We start from the raw sequence: 22,711 nt of genomic DNA on the forward strand, positions 1-22,711 counted from the left end.
TTTGTATAAAAGCTTTGCTAAGAATATCTTCTGACTGTATGGAGCAGTGTGTTTATAGTCAGTTTTAAAATAAATACTTGTCAACTACACTGGGCTTGCTGTTTAAAGGTCAAATATTAACTGAAAACTAATCTAATAATTCCTATCATAGCAAAGTGTGCCAAAAATCAAAGGGCAGAGTTTTTTTTCCCTATAAATTTCTCAGGGGCAAGAATTATTATTTCACCTTTCCCAGAGTTACTCGGTATTTGGATTTTTATGCCTACTTGATCAAAAAAGCCTATTCTTTTCTCCTAGTTATGCTACAGTGTTTTACCATCACAGTTCCATAGAAAAGTATCAGATTTCAGTATTTCAGGTATAAGATTAGTTATAATTTTGGAATCTTATTTAACCCTTAGTAAAATTAACCTTTATGGTGTTATTAAACAAACAAGAAATTATTATAAGCAACATGGTTCTCAAGCAATAGATCATCTCTTACTAGAGAAATAAAGATTAAGAGAACTACTTGCTTAAGTTGTAGTCAATATTTTATGCTCACTAAATTGAGGCACTGTAACTTTTGAACAGTATCATGAACTAAAATTCAGATGAAATTAGTCTTTTCCACTTTAAGATGTTTTTAGTCAATGGGTATACAGCTACCTTCCTATAATGAAGGGAAAATTATTTAAGAAATACTGTCTGGTCAGGTGCAATGTATTCCCAGCACAGTCAGCCTTTACCTGTAATCCCAGCACTTTGGGAGGCCGAAGCTGAAGGATCACTTGAGGCCAGGAGTTTGAGACCAACCTGGGCAACATAGCAAGGCTCCTGTCTCTACAGAAAAGTTTAAAAAAATAGCTGGGCATGATGGCACAATCCTGTAGTCCTTGCTACTTGGGAGGCTGAGGTAGGAGGATCGCTTGAGTCCAGGAGTTTGAGGTTACAATGGGCTATGGTTGTTCTACTGCACCGCAGCCTAGGCAACAGAGCAAGACTCTGTTTCCAAAAAAAAAGAAAAAGAAAAAGAAAATACCATCATTATTCTTGGCTAGGTGTAGTATTGATTTATATAACTAGCTTCCTCATAATGTAGAATTAATCACTTCCACAAATATTTCTGAGTGCCTATCATGTGCCAGCCATAGTTCCCGGATGTTAGGTCTGTGTTAGTCAGCAGAACTGACCAAAATCTCTGCCCCTGTGGAATTTACAGAAAGCAGATGGGTAATAACCATATTAAATAAGTAAATAATAACAGTTTGTAAAAAGGATTCACTTGCCAATAGAATTGATTTAAATTCTGCCACAAACAAGGAAGTCCATGATTTCTAGAGAACTACATTACACAATGCAGGTAATGCCCCAGTGAAACAAGTGATAATTGTACAACTTTATGATGGAATAGGTCTATTGCATATTTACTGACATTTATCCCCAAAGTAAATATTATGCTCATGTAAAAGTAAAGGACTGCCTATTCAATTTCAAAACACATTTTGGACCATGCAATTTATTGGGTCAGCATTGTGTTTTAGAACGTTTTAGTTATTTGTCCAGCCAACAAGGAAATCTAACTTCTTGTCTATAGCTTTCAGTTTGGGTGTTCAATTTGAGATACGTTGCTTGCTTTAAAACTTGTTTCTCACATTAAAAAATGCAAAATGCTTTCTAGAAATTATATATATGGCAAATTAATTTACCATAACACACAGGCTTAGGTGTTTGTCTTATTACTTGGATTTATCAGCTTTGTATCCTATGGAAAGTTAAACAATATTATAAGTTGAATATTGCCTTTTTCCCCTTTATACCATAATTCTTCACCTTAATATTTTCATCAATTCATAAAATCTTAAAGTTGGAAGATTTTTTTTAAGAAGTGGTGTACTTCGATAGTTAAAGAAAGCTAGAACAAAAGAGGTTAATAGGGAGAATGTGGCCCTCATGAAATCCAATACAGTGATTATTTTTCACTAACTAGTACTGCCTTACAAACAGTGAGACCTTGGCAAGAGTGAGATGTTGTGCAAAATTCCCAGACTTCAGTTTTCCATATACATGCTGAAATTTTAAAAACAGGTTTATTTTGTCATACGTGAGACAATGTAAATTTTTTAAAATTATGAAGCATATCATACCTACAAAGGTCTTCGTTTTGATTTCAATTCTTAGTTACTTATCCTTCTAGTCTTTTCTGGTTTTTATTTTTTTATTTTTTTTAGACAGAGTCTTGCTCTGTTGCCCAGGCTGGAGTGCAGTGGCGCAATCTCAGCTCCCTGCAACCTCTGCCTTCCGGGTTCAAGCGATTCTCCTGCCTCAGCCTCTCGAGTAGCCGGGATTACAGGCGCCCGCCACCAAACCCAGGTAATTTTTTTATTTTTGGTAGAGGCGGGGTTTCACCATGTTGGCCAGACTGGTCTCGAACTCCTGATCTCATGATCGCCCGCCTCAGCCTCCCACAGTGCTGGGATTACAGGCATGAGCCGCCATGCCTGGCTTTTTTTTTTCTTTTTTTTTTTTAACTACACTTACTTCCACTGAGGATTTTTAGGGCATGAAAGGATTCTGTATGATACTATCATGGTGGATACATGTCATTAACATTTTTCCAAACCCAGAAAATATATGACATCCTGAGTGAAACCCAACATAAACTGTGGACTTTGAGTGATTATGATGTGTCAGTGTAGGTTCATCAAGTGTAACAAATGTACCACTCTTTTGGGGTTGTTCATAATGGAGGAGGCCATACAGGTGTTGGGGAGCGGGTGTAATCTCTGTACTTGCCACTCAGTTTTGCTGTAAACTTAAAACTGCTCTTAAAACGTCTTTAGCCGGGCGCGGTGGCTCAAGCCTGTAATCCCAGCACTTTGGGAGGCCGAGACGGGCGGATCACGAGGTCAGGAGATCGAGACCATCCTGGCTAACATGGTGAAACCCTGTCTCTACTAAAAATACAAAAAACTAGCCAGGCGAGGTGGCAGGCGCCTGTAGTCCCAGCTACTCGGGAGGCTGAGGCAGGAGAATGGCGTGAACCCGGGAGGCGGAGCTTGCAGTGAGCCGAGATTGCGCCACTGCACTCCAGTCTGGGAGACAGAGCGAGACTCTGCCTCAAAAAAAAAAAAAAAAGTCTTTATATGACCTCTAACGTGATACTGAATTTTTAAAAAAAACCTTTAGTTAAAAGCAAACCAAAAAAACCCTTACCAATGACTTACGTTTGAATTGTTAAACAGCCAGGAAGGGAATGTGGACAGCACTTACAGTTTGAAGGCTTTCTATAATTAAGAATTTGAATTGGCGAGGGGAAGACGTTTGTTATGGCAGCCAATTTTAGTCTTCTGGGAAGAGAATGGCCCTTCAGGATTGTATAAAGGAGGAGATTTACCTTAGCTTCAGGTTTTTGTGGTCTGGAAAATGTATTTGTTAACAATTGAGTGAAAAATTAAGTAGTTGCATAAAGTAGATCGAAATTTATTTAATGAAGTCATCAATTGTACTATTATTGAAATAGAGTCTTTGTTTCATGTTGTGCTTTGATAGTAATTTAAGTAGTTAAAATTATTTTAATGGAAGATACATAAAAACTAATCACATGACATTCATTTATTTGTCATGTAAGCTTTTTTTTTTTTTTTTTTTTTTTTTTTTTTTTTTTGAGGCGGAGTCTCGCTCTGTCGCCCGGACTGGAGTGCAGTGGCCGGATCTCAGCTCACTGCAAGCTCCGCCTCCCGGGTTCACGCCATTCTCCTGCCTCAGCCTCCTGAGTAGCTGGGACTACAGGCGCCCGCCACCTCGCCCGGCTAGTTTTTGTATTTTTAGTAGAGACGGGGTTTCACCGTGTTAGCCAGGATGGTCTCGATCTCCTGACCTCGTGATCCGCCCGTCTCGGCCTCCCAAAGTGCTGGGATTACAGGCTTGAGCCACCGCGCCCGGCCTGTCATGTAAGCTTTTAATCTATTCATAATATCATTTGAGGAGTTTAAATAACATTAAAAATATGCCTTTTTAAAAGTTTTGCTGTATCTAGGATAGTGTTTTTCAAAAATGATATCACATTGTAGTTGTTAAATTACTGTAGTAAATAGTTATGGTAACAAATTCAGATTGACAGGTAATTACTGTTTTATGTTTTGCAGTATTTACAAAAGTGAGAAAGATATTAGTACCCATTTTATTACTTAGCTGTAATTGACTTAGAGAACATCACAGAAAATCAGTGTGGCCTGAGTTCTGAGTACACCGCCCTGGCATGGCTCATATCAGAGGAGCATCTTCTGTGTTTCCAGAATTCTCTTAGGTTCTTTTTAAGTCTTTTGTCTAGAAATACTTGGATTTTAACATTACTTAGATTCATTGTTCCAAGAAGCTCAAAGAGCTTTATAAAATACTATTAATCTTAAAATATCGAAAATCATTGAGTGAATATTTTATATTGATTTTGTTCATAATCAAGAGTGTGTGGGGGCCTGATAGAATGTCTGCAGACATGAAGAACAGCATTAGATATATCTAAGAGACATTTTAGAGCACTGGAAAGAATTAAATTCCAAATTCCCACGTGTCTTGTCAGTCACCAAGCCTGCTTTTCGTTCCTTCATTTCCACTGGTGATTCTAGTTGTCCTAATCATTCACAATCGAGAATTAGCAATTAGAGAATTAGCCAAAGATTTTTTCCTTTGGCTTCTGTGAGATTTAGTGTGATGAAATCTGCCTCTCAAAATTACTTGAGGTTGAAAGGGACCTACTTTTACCATTTTATTGAAGACACTATCAGATTGCAGAATTGGCTATTAAGTGGCATTATAAATTCTCTTGAGATGCTGATGTCTGAAGCCCAGGAACATACATAAATGTAATAATTTCAGTCCTGCATGTGTTAACAACTCTTTATTAAAATCAGTGTGAATAAGTTAAATTCTGTTTTTAAAAATCATAGTACAATAAAAGCAAAAGGACTTCTTATGCATTCCGACCACCTTCAATCTGACATTTTTTCTCCCTTAATGTAGGACTAATAATCTGAGTTTGCCTGTCTTATAATGTGTGAATTCTTCAGCTGGTCATACTTCAAGATAGATCAAAGTTGATTTACAAGTGCTAGTGCCTTTCAATAAGCTAAGCTAAATCACTACACTTTTATGCCTGCTTTCATTTTGCTTGTATATTTACTGAGTACTTCCTATGTGTCAAGCAGTGTCCTAGGCACTGGTAATAAAATGATGAATATTTTAGACCTGGCTCTTTGCTCAGAGAGTTTATAGTCGAGTTAGAGGCAAACAGGCCATTACAATAAGGTAATTGAAATTTAACTGAAATCAGTGATTAGAAGTTGGCAAATGTTCAGTTTCTTCATTGAAAAATGTGCAGTTTGTGACAGGGTACTCTTCAGTTAAGTTGTCTACCCTTCTCCTTCCCTTCCCATAGAAAATAGAATGAGTATTTTCTAACTCATTCACAGACCTTCTTTTGCAACTTTGAAAGTATCAGGTTTAGAATTTGGGTGACTGTAGCAAACAGGAGTCTATCAAATATGGTTGACATTGAGGAAACACAACTAATGTTATGTCTCATTGACAAAAATGGGGTCAGAGGGGTTGCATGGGCAGAGAAACAAAGCATTCTGGCAGGAAAGCAGAATAGAGAACTGGAAAACCTAGTTAGAATTCATAGGAAAACTGGGATTGGGAATTAAATACCAACATGTTTTACAGTAAGGACACCGATCAAACCTCAAGAGGCTGAATAACTGGTACAGAATAGGCAACAAAAATGACGTTGGGCCGGGCGCGGTGGCTCAAGCCTGTAATCCCAGCACTTTGGGAGGCCAAGACGGGTGGATCACAAGGTCAGGAGATCGAGACCATCCTGGCTAACATAGTGAAACCCCGTCTATACTAAAAAAATACACAAAAAAAAACTAGCCGGGCGAGGTGGCGGGCGCCTGTAGTCCCAGCTACTCGGGAGGCTGAGGCAGGAGAATGGTGTAAACCCGGGAGGCGGAGCTTGCCGTGAGCTGAGATCAGGCCACTGCACTCCAGCCTGGGCGACAGAGCGAGACTCCGTCTCAAAAAAAAAAAAAAAAAAAAAAAACTCTTGACCTTTCTCTCTCTCTTTTTTTTTTTTTTTTTTTCAACTTTCCCTTATCTTTTCTCCCACAGAAGCTGCTTATTTCCCTTTGATGATAAAGGGACCAAGCTTAGTTTTAATTAACTCTAGGTGTTTTTTAATGCACAAAGCAGAACATTAAAACACTTTATATATAACCAGATGTAATTGTACTGTTTTGCCATGCATTATAAGGATAATGTTTCTAAGTTGGATATCCTCTTGTTTCTGGAACCACATGATCTAGACTTTTTCCATAGTGCTTAAATTGAGAGCTTTAAAAAGGGGAGACATGCGGAACAAAAGGAGTAACTGTCCGAATTCATGTAATACCAATGGGCTTCAAGATGATCCTCCACTTACTGATAAAGTATGTGGCCTTGGGCAAATGATTTTGTAAATTTAGAATTCTCATCTGTAAAATGGGGAAAGATGTGTATCATAGCATTTAGTTTTATTTTAAATTTAACAAACACATGCAGCATTGTAAAAGTTACATAAATAATTATACTTGTAACTGCCCTCTGAAAGTTGATACTATTATCCCCATTTAATTAGGTGAAATATTGAGGAAAGAGATGTTGTGTAAAATCCAAACAACTAGCAAGTAGCAGAGCTGGTTGACAGACTTCAGACAGACTTCAGAGTTGAGCCCTTTACTACTGCTGTATGCTGCTTCGTGAGGACTAACTTGATAAAACAATTCACAACTCAGGTTGATGGGGATCATCTTTGTTTAATTGAATGTTTGGGTTTTACATGACAATGAATTTAATAGCCAATTTTCAAAGAGCTAGATTACCATAAAAACATATAACTTGTTTTTTTAGATGGCACCTTATGATACTACAGTATTTTAGTCATACATAATTTTGAACTTTGGTGGTTATTGTGTAGGTGTAGAGCAGAGATACTTGGTTGAATTTAAACAAACCATGCTCAAGTTCAGAAAACTGCTTTTAAAAGTCAGTCTGTGATAAATTTGTTACTTATCATAGTTGATAAGTTGATCACTTGTCTTTTTTCATAATAGAGTGCTGAGGATTAAAATAAATAAATTTTGTTGTGGATTAACAAGACCAAGAATAGAGAGTATTTTCATATTAGAAAATACTGTTCTGTAGATGAGAATATTTATAACTAATAATAAAATAATAGTGTACACATAAAATTGCTGTTTCACTTATAGCCATGGCCAGTGTTTTTCACACTTGTCACTAATGTCAGCTTTGCCTCTTCTTCTGTGCTTGAAAACTTTTCATGGTATATAAAATGACTTGTACTAGGTATTGAGAAACTTGAATTGTAGTTCGCTATTGCTTGGTTTTTAGTATATTATTTAAGCAAGGAAGTTGATGTCTTTGTACCTTATTTTCCTCATCTGGAAGTAAAGTAGGTTAGGCTAAGATAATTTCTAAGATCCTTTACAATTCTCACTTAAAACAGGTACACATGGCCAGGTGCAGTGGCTCCTACCTATAATCCCAGCACTTTGGGAGGCCAAGATGGGTGGATCACTTGAGGTTAGGAGTTTGAGACCAGCCTGACCAACATGGTAAAACCCCATCTCTACTAAAAATAAAAAAAATTAGCTGGATATGGTGGCAGGTGCCTGTAATCCCAGCTACTCTGGAGGCTGAGGCAGGAAACTTCACTTGAACCCAGGAGGCAGAGGTTGCAGTGAGCCAAGATCGCACCACTGCACTCCAGCATGGGTGACAGAACAAGACTCCATCTCAAAAAAAAAAAAAAAAAACCGGTACACATAACATATTCCTTTGAGATTGGAACACATAAATGAGAAGCCAAAAATATTTCAGTGACTGTGAAATTTAACCCATTAGTAGATATACGTCCATAACATGTTAAGAAAACTCAAAAAAAACGAATAGGTTGATACAACTATACAGCTGTCAAATCGTGCTGAATTTTTCCTGAAGTGTGGTTCATTTGCACTGATATGTCCTTTCCTTTTTCATGGTCACATTTGTGATTAATGCCCTAAGTTTTGGAGAAGTTTGGCTGAAGTTAACTGTACAGTCTGTCCGTGGAACAGAGTGAAATTTTACCCATAAGAAGGTGAAATTCATGACCTTTAGTTGGTACACCAACACCCTACAGTAACCATTTATAGCCTAGATGGCTTCTGTAAATTCTGGGGAAGAGTACAAAGTAAGTCAAAGATCAATGTGGAAAGGAGTTAGGAATGGGCTTTTTCATAGAAAAGAGTGGGAGTCCAGAAAACTTTGAGTTCGTGGGAAGGAGAGGAGGAAGTCATGCTTGATAGGTTTAAAAAAAACAAAAACAAAAACAAAAAAACCAAAAACGTTTAAGCTTGAGAGGATTGTACTGGAATGGCTTTTTGGGAAGATTAATCTGCATTAGGATTCAAGATGGATAAGGAGATGCCTAGAATCCTAGACAATAGCTAGGAAACTTGTAGTAATTCAGGTATAAATTAATAAGAACCTAACTAGGTAACTGTTTGGGGGATAAAAAGGAAGAGTTTAATTCTGAGAAAAATTTAAAACAAATTAAAATTTAGTAATTTCAGGATTATACGGGAGAATCTCTTACCACCTGTGCCATAGCCTTAGAAGGGAAGCAGTTAAAACTACTTTTAGTCTCATTTTGAGATTTGGAAATAATTCTCTATGAGTGATGATATTGCATATTTAATACTTTTCTAGAAAGGGCTATTGTATTATATCAATGCCCATTGTGTTAAGAGAGGACTAAGAAAGTAGACTTTTGCATTTATCATATATACGCTGCAGAATAATAGTGTATGTCACATTTGTCTAATCTTCCATCATCACCGCCTACTGAGCTCACTATTTTCAAGGTCACCAGTGACTTCCTTATTGTCAAATTCAATGGTCACTTCTTTGTTTATATTTTATTAAACCTCACCAGTGTTTGAGACCATTGATCATGCACTCGTGGAAACCTTCTATTCTCTCGAGGCTTCCATTATACCATACCTGACAGCTCGTTTTGTTGTTCGTCATCTTCTCTAATTGTTGGAGTGCCCCCAGGGCTCTGTCATGAGTTCCCTGCTCTCCTCTATCTACATATTCCTCTAGATAACTCTTGATTATAAATACTATCCAAATGCCAGCAATCCCCAAAGCTATATATACTACAACCCCAGACAACTATAATAACCTCCTAATTAGTATAGCTACTTTCATTCTTTCCCCCTATTCTTTTATCCACATAGCAGCCAGAGTGATCATTTTAAATGTAAATCGGATCATGCATTTCTCTAGTTAAAACCCTCTAATGGCTCCCCATTCCATTTAGAATAAAATCTAAACTTTTTACCCTATTTTCAAAATCCTTTGTGATCTAGTCCCTGACCACCTTTCTAAACTTTTTTTTTTTTTTTTAACACAGGGTCTCGCTCTGTTGCCCAGGTAGGAGTACAGTGGTGCAATCATAGTTTACTGCAGCCTTGAACTCCTGGGCTCAAGCAGCCCTCCTGCCTCAACCTCACAAGTAGCTGGAACCACAGGCACATGTTACCACACCTGGCTTTATTTATTATTTTTTTATTTTATTTTATTTTTAAATAGAGACAGGGTCTCACTGTGTTGCCCAGGCTGGTCTCGAACTCCTGGGCTTAAGCAATCCACCCCCCTTGGTTTCCCAAAGGGTTGGGATTATGGGTGTGAGCCACCCTGCCTGGCTAAATGTCCATCTCTTACTGTTTTCCCTCTCCCTCCACTGCAATTTCAGCCTCATTCACCTTCTAGTTCCTGGGATTTGACCCATTCGTTCCCACCTTTGTCATTGCTCAGAATGCTCTTTCCCCTAATTTTTGAATGGTTAGCTCCTTCTCATTTAGATCTCAGCTGAAATGTTACCTGCTTCAAAAAGCCCTCCCTACCCACCTGATAGAAAGCATTGCCAGAATCATTCTCATATCACATCATCCTTTTTATAATTATTGCATAATACTTAGCATCTGATATTTTATTAATTTGTTTTTGTTTTTCTGTGCCATCACAACAATATAAGCTCCAAGCCCCACTGTCTACAAAAGTGCCTGGAACCTGGTACTTTTATGGTATTTGTTGAATAAATGAAGTCTTAGTACCTACATAGTGGTTATGTTAACTGAGAGTCCCATTCTTTGAGCATAACCTCTTCCACTAATTCTTAATATCCATTCACAGGTGCCTCAACTAATTTCCATATGTTTCTCATACGGAATCTCACTGAGATTCCAGTTCTTACCTAATTTTTTTAAAAGTTTGTTTTTAAAAAGAAAAAGTGTTTCAGATACTAAGTTCCAGTTTCTCAATACCAGAACCAGTATACTGTTACCTGTGCGTGTCTTCACAAATGCCAGTATTAAGTAACCAAACTATGACCTACTTTAAGAAATAGTAGGCCGGGTGCAGTGGCTCATGCCTGTAATCCAGCACTTTGGGAGGCCAAGGTTGGTAGATCACTTGAGGTCAGGAGTTTGAGACCACCCTGGCCAATGTAGTGAAACCTCATCTCTACTAAAAATACAAAAATTAGCTGGACATGGTGAAGCGCACCTGTGATCTCTACTCAGGAGGCTGAAGCAAGAGAATTGCTTGAACCCCGGAGGCAGAGGTTGCAGTGAGCCGAGGTCATGTCATTGCACTGCAGCCTGGGTGATAGAACGAGACTGTCTCAAAAAAAAAAGAAAGGGCTGGGCGCGGTGGCTCAAGCCTGTAATCCCAGCACTTTGGGAGGCCGAGACGGGTGGATCACGAGGTCAGGAGATCGAGACCATCCTGGCTAACACGGTGAAACCCTGTCTCTACTAAAAATCCAAAAACTAGCCGGGCAAGGTGGTGGGTGCCTGTAGTCCCAGCTACTGAGGAGGCTGAGGCAGGAGAATGGCGTAAACCTGGGAGGTGGAGCTTGCAGTGAGCTGAGATCTGGCCACTGCACTCCAGTCCGGGCGACAGAGCCAGACTCCGCCTCAAAAAAAAAAAAAAAAAAGAAAGAAAAGAAATAGTAAGTGTATTCGTGTATTCTCATGCTGCTAATAAAGACATACCTAAGACTGAATAATTTATAAAGAAAAAAAGGTTTAATGGACTCACAGTTCCACATGACTGGAGAGGCCTCACAATCATGGCGGAAGGTGAAAGGCACATCTTAAGTGGCAGCAGGCAAGAGAGAGTGTATGCAGGGGAACTCCCCTTTATAAAACCATCAGATCTCATGAGACTTATGAGACTTATTCACTATCACAAGAACAGAATGGAAAAACCCACCCCCATGATTCAGTTACCTCCCACTGGGACCCTCCCATGACAGGTGGGGATTATTACAATTCAAGGTGAGATTTGTACAGAGCCAAACCATATCAGTAGGGGTTACAAAAAGTAGTAACTCATTAGTTAAAAATATATGAAACTGGGACTGCTTTTATTGCATATTATTTTTCAGTTAATAGGAATTACTTACCTAATGCTAGTCAGAGAATAGTGATTTATTTACAATTTAGTATATGAGATTATGTGTTTGCTTTATGGGACTGATAATATTTTGTTGTATGTATGTCTGTCTGTGCTTATATATGCTTGTGATTCCACAGATACATAATCCTAACATTGTTCTTAAACATTAGGTTTTTATTTATATTGTAGATATGTTTCCTTGTCAAAAGTAGATATGTCATTATTTTAGATCTAATTGAACCACAGTATATTTAACCAGTCTCATATTGTTGAATATTTAGGTTGATGCCGATTTTTTTAAGTTGGTATAAATGTTTTCATAAACATCCTTGGACCTTTGGCTTGGTGTACTTCTTCTGTTATTTCCTGGGGACAAATTCATAGAAGGAGGACTTTTATTCGCAGTAATCAGTTGTACATCATGAAGTAAAAAGGACACATTTTTTTTTTATTTTATTTTTTGAGACAGAGTCTCGCTCTGTTGCCCAGGTTAGAGTGCAATGGCACAATCCCAGCTCACTGCAGCCTCAACCTCCAGGCTCAAGTGATCCTCCCTCATCTGCCTTCCGAGTAGCCACCACACCGGCTGATTTTTGTAGAGATGGGGTTTAGCCAGGTTGCCAGGCTGATTTTGAATTCCTGAGCTCAAGCAATCAGTCTGCCTGAGCCTCCCAGTGCGCTGGGATTACAGGCATGAACCACTGCCCCTGGCTGGACATGATTTTTAGATAAACTTTCTTAGCAGCAGTTCCCCAGGCTGTTCCCAGGCCTCCTTTTCCGTGTTAATTCATGGCATAAGAGGCCTAGACTCCTTCTCCTTCCCTGGCAGGCTTTAGGGAAAAAACAGCATATGTAACAGCCTAGCAATGGGAAAGACACTCTTCTTTCATTCCCATTGAAGTAGCTTTGAGCCATCCTGGTTTGTTTGTTTGTTTGTTTGTTTTCCTAAATCAAGAAATGTGTGTATATAATGAGTAGTGCTTCAGCTGGGCTCCTGGTTAGAGTCTCTCAAGAAGGAGTTAGTTGTTCTGGTCTCTCTCCTGTGGTTTTTCTGAAGAACAAAGCATCATAAATTCTCAAGAGTTGGACAAAACCTGAGAACAAGCCTAATTGAACCACTCGCTTACGTAAATCTCTTCAGCCACACCCTGGCAAGTGTTTATCAAACTTTCCTTGAACACCTCTAGCAATGAAGAATTTACTTCTTAGTCTGTTTAGTCTACAGATCACTCCAGTTGTTCAAAGTTTTCCCAATGGCTAAGTTGTTCACTTTTCTCGATGGACAACAGGTGGGGAATTTTAAGAAGCTGCTACACTCCAGAACCAGAAGAGCATGCAAAAGCAGTCAGTCTGATCATAGCTCCCAGACAGCCTAGTGCAAGCACAATCCTCATTGAGATCTTAGGTAGAGGGACCCCCAGAACTGTGTTTTCATTGGTTAATCACTGGTGTCCAGTAATCTGTCCTTCATAGCCTGTGAAAATTTATAACATCCTTTCTGTTTTCCTCAATATTACATTGTATGTCCAATAATTTATTTTTCTTTTCTTTTTTTTTTTTTTTTTTAAGACAGTCTCTCTCTGTCCCTCAGGCTGGAGTGCAGTGGTGCAATCTCAGTTCACTGCAACTTCCACCTCCTGGGTTCAAGTGATCCTCCCATCTCAGCCTCCCAAGTAGCTGGGATTACAAACATGCACCACCATGCCTGGCTAATTTTTGTATTTTTAGTAGAGACAGGGTTTCACCATGTTGGTCAGGCTGGTCTCAAACCCCTGACCTCAAGTGATTCACCTCCAGGAGTGAGCTACAGGAGTAAGCCACCGCACCTGGCCAAAAAATTTATTTCTTCTAACATATGAAACTGGTAAGAAGGCCTAGCAGTTCATATTAGTCTAGATTCGAAACACTTTTTTTTTTTTTGTAAAAGTAGACTTTTTCAGGTGCTCTAAAATCAAACTTTATTTCTAGTGTGAGCTATGTCCTCAGAATATCAAATTAGATCTATTGAATTCTCTTTAGTCTGACATATTTCCCAATTATTGGTCATATTCTTCAGTAAACTCTGCTGTTGTGTTTAGAGGTTGACATAAAAATTTTAATGATGTAACTTTTTTTTTTTGAGACGGAGTCTCGCTGTGTCACCCAGGCTGGAGTGCAGTGGCACGATCTCGGCTCACTGCAAGGTCCGCCTCCCGGGTTCACGCCATTCTCCCGCCTCAGCCTCCGCGTAGCTGGGACTACAGGCGCCCGCCACCACGCCCGGCTAGTTTTTTGTATTTTTTAGTAGAGACGGGGTTTCACCATGTTAGCCAGGATGGTCTTGATCTCCTGACCTCGTGATCCACCCGCCTCAGCCTCCCAAAGTGCTGGGATTACAGGCTTGAGCCACTGCGCCCGGCCAACTTTTCTTTAAAAAAAATTTTTTACTGCCAATTTTCAAGGACAACCTATAACAATGTAACTGTTCTGAGGACTACTATGATTTAGTATTCTCATTTATTAAAATTAGACATTCTTGACAAATTTCTAAAAGTTGTCATCACATATCACTTGTACTTAGGTAATATTTTATGTGTTTCAAAATACCATTGTATAATCCATAGTATTCCTTTCAATACTTATGTAATAGTTACACTGGTAATTAACAGATAACTAGTATCATTTCTAATCTTTGTTTCAGATTTTTCATTTAAACATTTAACACCCTCGCTGGGCACCCTGGCTCACGCCTGTAATCCCAGCACTTTGGGAGGCCAAGACGGGCGAATCATGGGGTCAGGAGATGAAGACCATCCTGGCTAACACAGTGAAACCCCGTCTCTACTAAAAATACAAAAAATTAGCTGGGCGTGGTGGCAGGCGCCTGTAATCCCACCTACTCGAGAGGCTGAGGCAGGAGAATGGCATGAACCCGGGAGGCGGAGTTCGCAGTGAGCCAAGATCACGCCATTGCACTCCAGCCTGAGTGACAGAGCAAGACTCTGTCTCAAAAAAAAAAGAAACATTTAACACCCTAAGTTCAGTAAGTCATCTGCAGGATTGCAAACTCCAGTCATGGTTTTGAAGTTTGTTTAGTTTGTGCCCCACAGAGACAATGACCAAAGCAACCAAATTTTAGTCCAATGTTACATTATTTAAAAGTGGCTTGGGGCAGTGGCTCACATCTGTAATCCCAACACTTTGGGAGGCCAAGGTGGGAGAATTGCTTGAGGCCAGGAGTTTGAGGTTAAAGTGAGCCATGATCACGCCACTGCACTCCACCCTGGGCACAAAGCAAGACCCTGTCTCTAAAACAAAAAAGAAGAAGAAGAAAATACTCTTTTGTAACAGTTCAGTGTTTATCACTTTAGACTTGATAATTCCTACTGCAAGAGTTAGCCACTCCCTGCTAGGAGCTTTGGAAATGTATTACAGTTTTGCAGGCATAAGGATAACAAGTCATAGAGTCCTGGTAACATCTATCTTTCTTTCAGTCATTGCACTTTCTCCACCCTCTTCCCCACTTTGTATGTCCTTTCCTAATCTAACCTGTTAGTTTTGCAGAATTTTGTCACTGCAGAAATGATCAGGTGCTCTTTAGGATATGTATAGTGGTAGTGGTAGTGTTTAAAAAGTAGTTTTAAGAGACTTCCTTGTTAAGAGTGAAGAAAAATTGGGCTGGGTGTGGTGGCTCCCACCTGTAATCCCAGCACTTTGGGAGGCTGAGGTGGGCAGATCACGAAATCAGGAGATCGAGACCATCTTGGCTAGCACAGTGAAACCCCACGTCTACTAAAAATACAAAAAAGTTAGCCGGGCATGGTGGTGGGTGCCTGTAGCCCCAGCTGCTCGGGAGGCTAAGGCCGGAGAATGGCGTGAACATGAACCTGGAAGGCAGAGTATGCAGTGAGCCAGTAATGCGCCACTGCACTCCAACCTGGGTGACAGAGCAGGACTCTGTCTCAAAAAAAAAAAAAAAAAAAAAGTGAATAAAAATAGATGAGGGCAATGATGAGTTTTTAGCCAGGCTTTGGTACATAGTATTTGGGAAGATCATATACATTAATGCTCTGGGTAGAGGCCTGCAGATGAGTCATGCTTAATACCAAGGTGATAATGCAGAGGTAGTCAGTCAATTATGTGTTACAATTATGTGGATTTGGTTTTAAAAGAATTATGGACTTTCTTACAAATTTTACATATTTCATTTATTTATTTATTTTAAATAATATTTATTTATTCAAAAGTGGAGACTATATAGTGTGATGTAACAAATAAGATTAAAAGCTACATTGTATGAACCTAAGTTTGTTTTAAAAGTTGTATACATGCTTAAAACAAGGCTGTTAAGTTAACAATAGATATCTCTGAAAAATGAGCTATTTTTGTCTTACTCTGAATTTTATAAATTTCTCAGTAAATGTGTTACTTTTTAGTTAGAAAATTATTATTTAAATTTTGAAATAGTCACATTTTTGGAAAGTTTTATTTTCCTCGATGTTTTAGTGTGTTCAGGCTGCCATAAAATACCATAGACTTGGGTGGCTTAAACAACGAAAATTTATTTTCTCACGTTTCCGAAGGCTGGAAGTCCAAGATCAGGGTGCCAGCATGTTCAGGTCCTGGTGAGAGCTCTCTTCCTGGCTCACAGACAGCTGCCTTCTCCCTGTGTGCTCATGTGGCCTTTCCTTGAAGAGAAAGAAAGCGAGAGGGAGACACATGCGGGCTGTGGGAGGTGGGGGAAAGCAGGGAGAGAGGAGGTCACTTTCTCTTTTAAAGCTATCTGCATTACCACCCTTATGACCTCATTTTACTGTAATTACCTCCTAAAAGCCTTATTTCCAAATACAGTCACAGTGCCGGTTAAGGCTTCAATATATGAATTTCAATTCAGCCCATCACTCAATAATTCTCATTTATAGGCTAGCAATTTTTTTATTTTTGATGATTATCTTCTCTAATTTCATAATAGTATATTTTAGTTACTAGTCAAGGTGCTTTTGATTACAAATAATTCACTCAAGCTTAAAGGAATTGATTGCTAGGGATACAGAGTTCTCTCTCAGTAGTTTTATGAGGGACTGGAACATTGTCAGGAATCAGGCAACTACTTTTTCTGGCTTTCTATGGCTACAGAGTCTCCTTTCTCTCTCATTCACTATGGAGCTTATTTCATTCTCTAATTTTTCTGTTCCATGCCCATGGCAGTCTATGGTCATTGCATAGCTCCTGGGTGTACATTGCCTCAGTTTAAGTCATAGCAGATAGGGACAAACTAACATCTCTGAATCCTAACTCCAGTGTCTTGGGGAATAGACTGACCCAGGATGGTCAGGTGCCCACTTTGAATCAATTGGCTTTGGTGCGGTTGGGGAACAGGGTCACACTTTTTTGTATATATAGTAGAGACAGGGTCTCCCTGTGTTGCCCAGGCTGGTCTCGAACTCCTGGGCTTAATGGATGCTTTTGCCTCAGCCTCCCAAAATGCTAGGATTATAGGCATGAACCATCACTTCCAACCAGGGGTCACACAACTTAAAGAAGGCTGCCGGTGTTCACTCTTGACAATGGCCACTGTTAAAATCTTGCTCTATGTGATCTTCCTAAAGCTCTTTCAGATAACTAGGCAGATGTTACCTTCATTTAATGGAAGAAAACAGTAAGTGACTTGTCTCAAGCAACATGTCAGTACCGTAGAACTCTTCCTCACCACTGTCTTCACCACATACCCCTTAGAACCTTTTCTCACCACTGTCTTCCACCACATACCCCTACCCAACTACTGGCCACCAGTCCGTGCTCTTATAGACTGCTAATGTCTGTACGAGTGGTTATCACAGTATAGTATGTATTTGGTTGTTGTGTCTACTGCTCTGAGAATTTTTAAAGTGTATGATCCATGTATTTTTTAACCTGGGGATGTATGATAAACTGAATGAATTGACTGGGAATAGAACTAGAGCCCAGGTTCTGGAGCTAAACTGTCCAGCTTCAAAATTCAAGTTTGCTACTTCCTAATTGATGATCTTGGGCAAGTTACTTAACCTATCCATGCTTCATTTATCTGAAAAATAGAAGTAATAGTCCTCACCTTCTAGAGCTGCTCTGAGGATTAAATGAGTTGATATGTAGAAAGTACTTAGAACTGACAGTGATAAATTACCAAATGTTGGCTGTCATTTTATATGTTCCAAATGGTCACTTTAGAGAAACTTTTCTGAATGGTCTTAAAATGCCAATTCAATAAAGTTTACTTCAAGGCTTCTTCCTTTCCTGATAAGCCTTCCTGAAGCTAGAAAAGAGCATTCTTCGTCATACCCTTCAAAGCTATTCATAATCTGGCTCCAGTCCTTCTTTTTGCATACTTTTCTCTATAAGAAATCTCTGCTCAAATTCACCTTCTCTCTTCCCATTTCATGCTGCATTGTTCTGTTTGTTTTTAAAATTCTTTGAATTGCAAAGGTTTCAAAACTAGGAACTATGTACATATGACTGTGTCCCCCTATTACCTGAGGTATAATAGGCACTTGAAATATTTGTTGCTTAATTGGCAGAGATAAGAGCAACTTTTTGTACAACAAATTATACAACAAATTGAATAGTATGTGCACTTTTGTGTATGAACAACTTGTATAGCAGGTTAACAGTTTTTAAAATTAACTTAAAAAACTATGAGCACGCATGAGAAATATTTAAATTACCATAACTACATGAAAAAAAAATCTACAGATTAGATTGTTTGAAACTGTAATAACCAAAATACCACACTCCACATATTGCAAATCAGGCTTTGTGCTGCTGCTGGATAATTATAGCATTTCTTCCTTAGCAATTGTTACTACTATATAGTAAAAGCACAGAGGACCTCATGACTATGAATTTTCATGTCACAGAATTAGTGCTGTGAAACTAAGGAACTAGTAAAGGAAGGGAGGGGGAGAGAAAAACATGCAGTGGATCTGTATCTTTTTCTAATATGTAAATACTAGCAATAGAACATCTTAGGTAAAAATACAACATAAGACATTTTAACCTTTTAGCTATTAGTGATTATTTGTGTGCAAAAACTATTGTACCTGACATCCAAAAATATAATTTTTTTTTTTTTTTTTCCCCTGACATAAGAGTCTTGCTCTGTCGCTCAGGCTGGAGTGCAATGGAGCGATCTTGGCTCACTGCAGCCTCCACCTCCTGAGTAGCTGGGATTACAGGCATGCGCCACTGCACCCAGCTGATTTTTGTATTTTTAGTAGAGACTGGGTTTCGCCATGTTGGTCAGGCTGGTCTCGAACTCCCGACCTCGGGTGATCTGCCCACCTCGGCCTCCCAAAGTGCTGGGATTACAGGCATGAGCCACCACACCAGACCCAAAAATATAATTATTATAGGCTATAAAGTTAAAATAGATATCTCTGAATAATGAGTTTTTGTCTTACTCTCTGAATTTTATAAATTTCTCAGAAAATGTGTTACTTTTTAATTAGAAAAGTAAGCCACCACACCTGACCCAAAAATATAATTATTATAGGCCAGGCGCAGTGGTTCATGCCTGAATCCCAACACTATGGGAGGCAGAGGCGGGCAGATCACCAGAGGTCGGGAGTTCGAGACCAGCCTGACCAACATGGCAAAACCCCATCTCTACTAAAAATACAAAAATTAGCCATACATGGTGGTACATGCCTATAATCCCAGCTACTTGGAAGGCTGAGGCAGGAGAATCACTTGAACCCAGGAGGTGGAGGTTGCGGTGAGCCAGATTGTGCCATTGCACTCCAGCCTGGACAAAAAGAATGAAACTCTGTCTCAAAATAATAATAATTATTATTATTATCAGAGGATGATAAATGTATTTCTAAACCTTCAGTGTTTTAACTAATGTTTATATAAAAACAATTCCATAATTTTAACCAGTTCAACTAGAATTTGGAATTATCCATCATCTCCTCACTTCTATATAGTTTGTGGATCAAGAGTTTAGTATATTTTGATTGTCTTGATTTTATTATTTTCACTCTTTGTTAAATGAATATTCTTAAATGTGTAATGTGACATTAGTTATTTTAGGCAGACCAGATGAGTTCTTATTAAGAGTACATTAAATTGAGGAGGACCCTTTGCCCCTTTTTTTATATCAGATACTCTGGATGAATATTTTGAATATGATGCAGAGGAGTTCTTGGTCTCTTTGGCGTTGCTGATAACAGAAGGACGAACACCTGAATGTTCTGTAAAAGGTCGAACAGAAAGCTTTCATTGCCCTCCAGCACAGTCTTGTTACCCAGTAACTACCAAACATGAATGTAGTGACAAGCTGGCCCAGGTGAGAATCTTGTGTTGAATGCTTTATATCTTTTATATAAACTAGTTTATGTTCATCATCACCTTTATTTTATTACAATTATAATTATCACATTTCAATGTAAAATTGATCATAATCATAAAGGGAAAAAAATCCAAATCCTGGACCATAGCTAATAAACTTGGCTCTCAAATAAGGCTCTTGAAGGCTTGCAGGTAGTTTTGCTGATCACTGGGGAGGTGGGCACCCAGTTTCATACCCGCCATCTCATAAGCTGGATTTAAGACTATCTCTGCTGTTGGATTTTACTTTATTTATATATTTGTTTATTGGAGATGGAGTCTCGCTCTGTCGCCCAGGCTGGAGTGCAGTGGCACAATGTTGTCTCACTGCAACCTCCACCTCCTGGGTTCAAGCAATTCTTCTGCCTCAGCCTGCTGAGTAGCTGGGACTACAGGTGCATGCCACCACACTCGGCTAATTTTTGTATTTTTCATAGAGATGGGGTTTCACCATATTTGCCAGACTGGTCTCCAACTCCTGACCTTGTGATCCGCCCTCCTCAGCCTCCCACAGTGCTGGGATTAAAGGCATGAACCATGATGCCCGGCCTGCTTTATTTTTAGAATCTCAGCCCTGGCTCTTCCACTTTGTATTGTTATTCATTTGGTAAATTGATGTTGTTATGATTATTTTCCCCACATTAACCAATTTCTCTTTTGTATTCCTTTTTTTTAATGGGAAGATATTTTTTGTTAATGTTTTTGTGTAACATTGTTCAAAATATTTTGGTGTAGGTAGCATACAATTTGCTTTAAGAATTTTTCTCGCACTTATTAGTTTCTCAAATGTGATCCAAAATTTTAAACTTTAAAAATCTTGTCTATTTTGAGGCCAGGCGTAGTGGTTGGCCTGGCCAACACAGTGAAATCTCATCTCTACTAAAAATACAAAACATAGCTGGGCGTGGTGGCGGGTGCCTGTAATCTCAGCTACTCAGGAGGCGAGGCAGGAGAGAATTGCTTGAACCTGGGAGGCAGAGGTTGCAGTGAGCCAAGATCATGCCATTGCACTCCAGCCTGGTCAACAAGAGTGAGACTCCATCTCAAAAAAAAGATCTTGTTTATTTTGAGTGTTTAATGAAAATGAGTTTTTAACATTTTGGTGTTCAGATTTAAGAAGTAATCTTTTCTGTGAAATGATGAAATTAATAAAGTAGTCAAGGCTGGGCCAACTCAGAGGCCTGTCAGACATTGGATATAGCAGTTCTTTTTCCACAAGGTAGAGCAAAGATACAGTCCTCAAGAAAATTTGCATTACAAATGTTCATTACTGCCGGGGCACAGTGGCTCATGCCTGTAATCCCAGCACTTTGGGAGGCCAAGGTAGGCAGATCACCTGAGGTTAGGAGTTTGAGATCAGCCTGGCCATCATGGAGAAGCCCTGTCTCTACTAAAAGTACAAAAATTAGCCCGGCATGCTGGCAGGCACCTGTAATCCCAGCTACTTGAGAGGCTGAGGCAGGAGAATCGCTTGAACCCAGGAGGCGGAGGTTGCAGTGAGCCGAGATCGCACCACTGCACTCCAGCTTGAGCGACAGAGTGAGTCTCAGTCGCAAAAAAAATAAAATAAAATAAATGTTCAGTACTAATCATTGCACTCTAGACCTCACTAGCATAGATCCATTATTAAATGAGGAAACCTAGATAGCATTCTGAGCAAAAGCTCTACAATAGATGACTCATTTCTCATACAGATGTCTACTTTACAATTATAATTTTCTATAATACAAAATTAGGTGGGTTTTTGAGACATTTTGCTTATATTCATTTTCTCTAAGTGCCGCCAAGCCAGACGAACTAGGTCTGAGGTCACATTGTTGTGGAAGAATAACCTTCCAGTCATGGTGGAAATGATGCTACTACCAGACTGCTGCTACAGCGATGATGGGCCCACCACAGAGGGAATTGATCTAAATGATCCTGCAATTAAGCAAGATGCATTATTACTAGAAAGATGGATCTTGGAGCCAGTTCCTCGACAGTAAGTTGTTGAACGTTAGTTCAGAGTTGTTCTTGGTAAATCAAGTTTTCCATTACTTGCTATAAATTATTTTAATGTGTCATGTCTTTTAATTCCTCTATTTATGTAATAAAATTGAGATATTATTTATATTTGGCACTAAATATGAGTAAATGTAGTACTTACATTTAGTAGTTGTGACTTCAAGTGACATCGTAAGTGCATTCCTATGCTCTTCAAAGCACAAATCCTGAGTGATAAGTTTATGGATGTCAGCTTCTGCCATTCTAAAATTCAGTCATTTTGTACTTATTTTTAAATTATGCTTTGTTACTTTCCTTAGGAATGGTGACCGATTTATTGAAGAGAAGACACTTCTGTTGGCTGTCCGCTCATTTGTGTTTTTTTCTCAGTTAAGTGCGTGGCTGAGTGTTTCTCATGGTGCTATTCCACGAAATATTCTCTACAGGTATGTCTAGGGCCAAAAAAAAAAAAGGACAGTGCATATTCAAACACCTTGGTTAGCAACCGAATGGTATTTTACCTTTTAAATAGATTATTTCCTGCAATTCTAAATATAAATGGATAAAATTTACTGAGGTTTTTCAAAACAAGTTAGAGAGATTTAGATTGAATCAGTATGAATTTTGTTTGTTGTATTAAATTTGATATAGAATAATATCAAGAGAACTTTAAGCTTACTTTAGAGAACCAATGGACTTAATGCTACTATTATAAAGTAGAAAAGTTTTCTGGGCTGCTGAATTTCTGTGTTTTACTTAATTTTTGGCATCTTGGATAATGTTAACAGATAGGCTGTTAACAATTAGCTGTTTAGCTAATTGGCTTTTTAGGCAAATG

The 22,711-nt window shown here is 38.9% G+C and overlaps 1 protein-coding gene across 6 annotated transcripts in view; it reads left to right on the forward strand.

The window, feature by feature from the left end:
* FAM214A (family with sequence similarity 214 member A) overlaps positions 1-22,711 on the forward strand; it is a 130,859-nt gene that overhangs the window by 77,383 nt on the left and 30,765 nt on the right. For all 6 annotated transcript variants that reach the window (XR_004431987.1, XM_033190078.1, XM_033190075.1 and 3 more), the window contains exons 3-5: positions 19,665-19,849; positions 21,669-21,871; positions 22,194-22,319. Coding sequence is in view for 5 of the 6 variants with exons in the window: in XM_033190078.1 (XP_033045969.1) it covers positions 19,665-19,849; positions 21,669-21,871; positions 22,194-22,319 (514 nt within the window). In the remaining variant the exon portion in view is untranslated. The remainder of the gene's footprint in view (positions 1-19,664; positions 19,850-21,668; positions 21,872-22,193; positions 22,320-22,711) is intronic.

Source organism: Trachypithecus francoisi, unplaced genomic scaffold (genome assembly GCF_009764315.1).
Source record: "Trachypithecus francoisi isolate TF-2019V2 unplaced genomic scaffold, Tfra_2.0 Lachesis_group3, whole genome shotgun sequence".
In the NCBI taxonomy this organism is placed as follows: Eukaryota; Metazoa; Chordata; class Mammalia; order Primates; family Cercopithecidae; genus Trachypithecus; species Trachypithecus francoisi.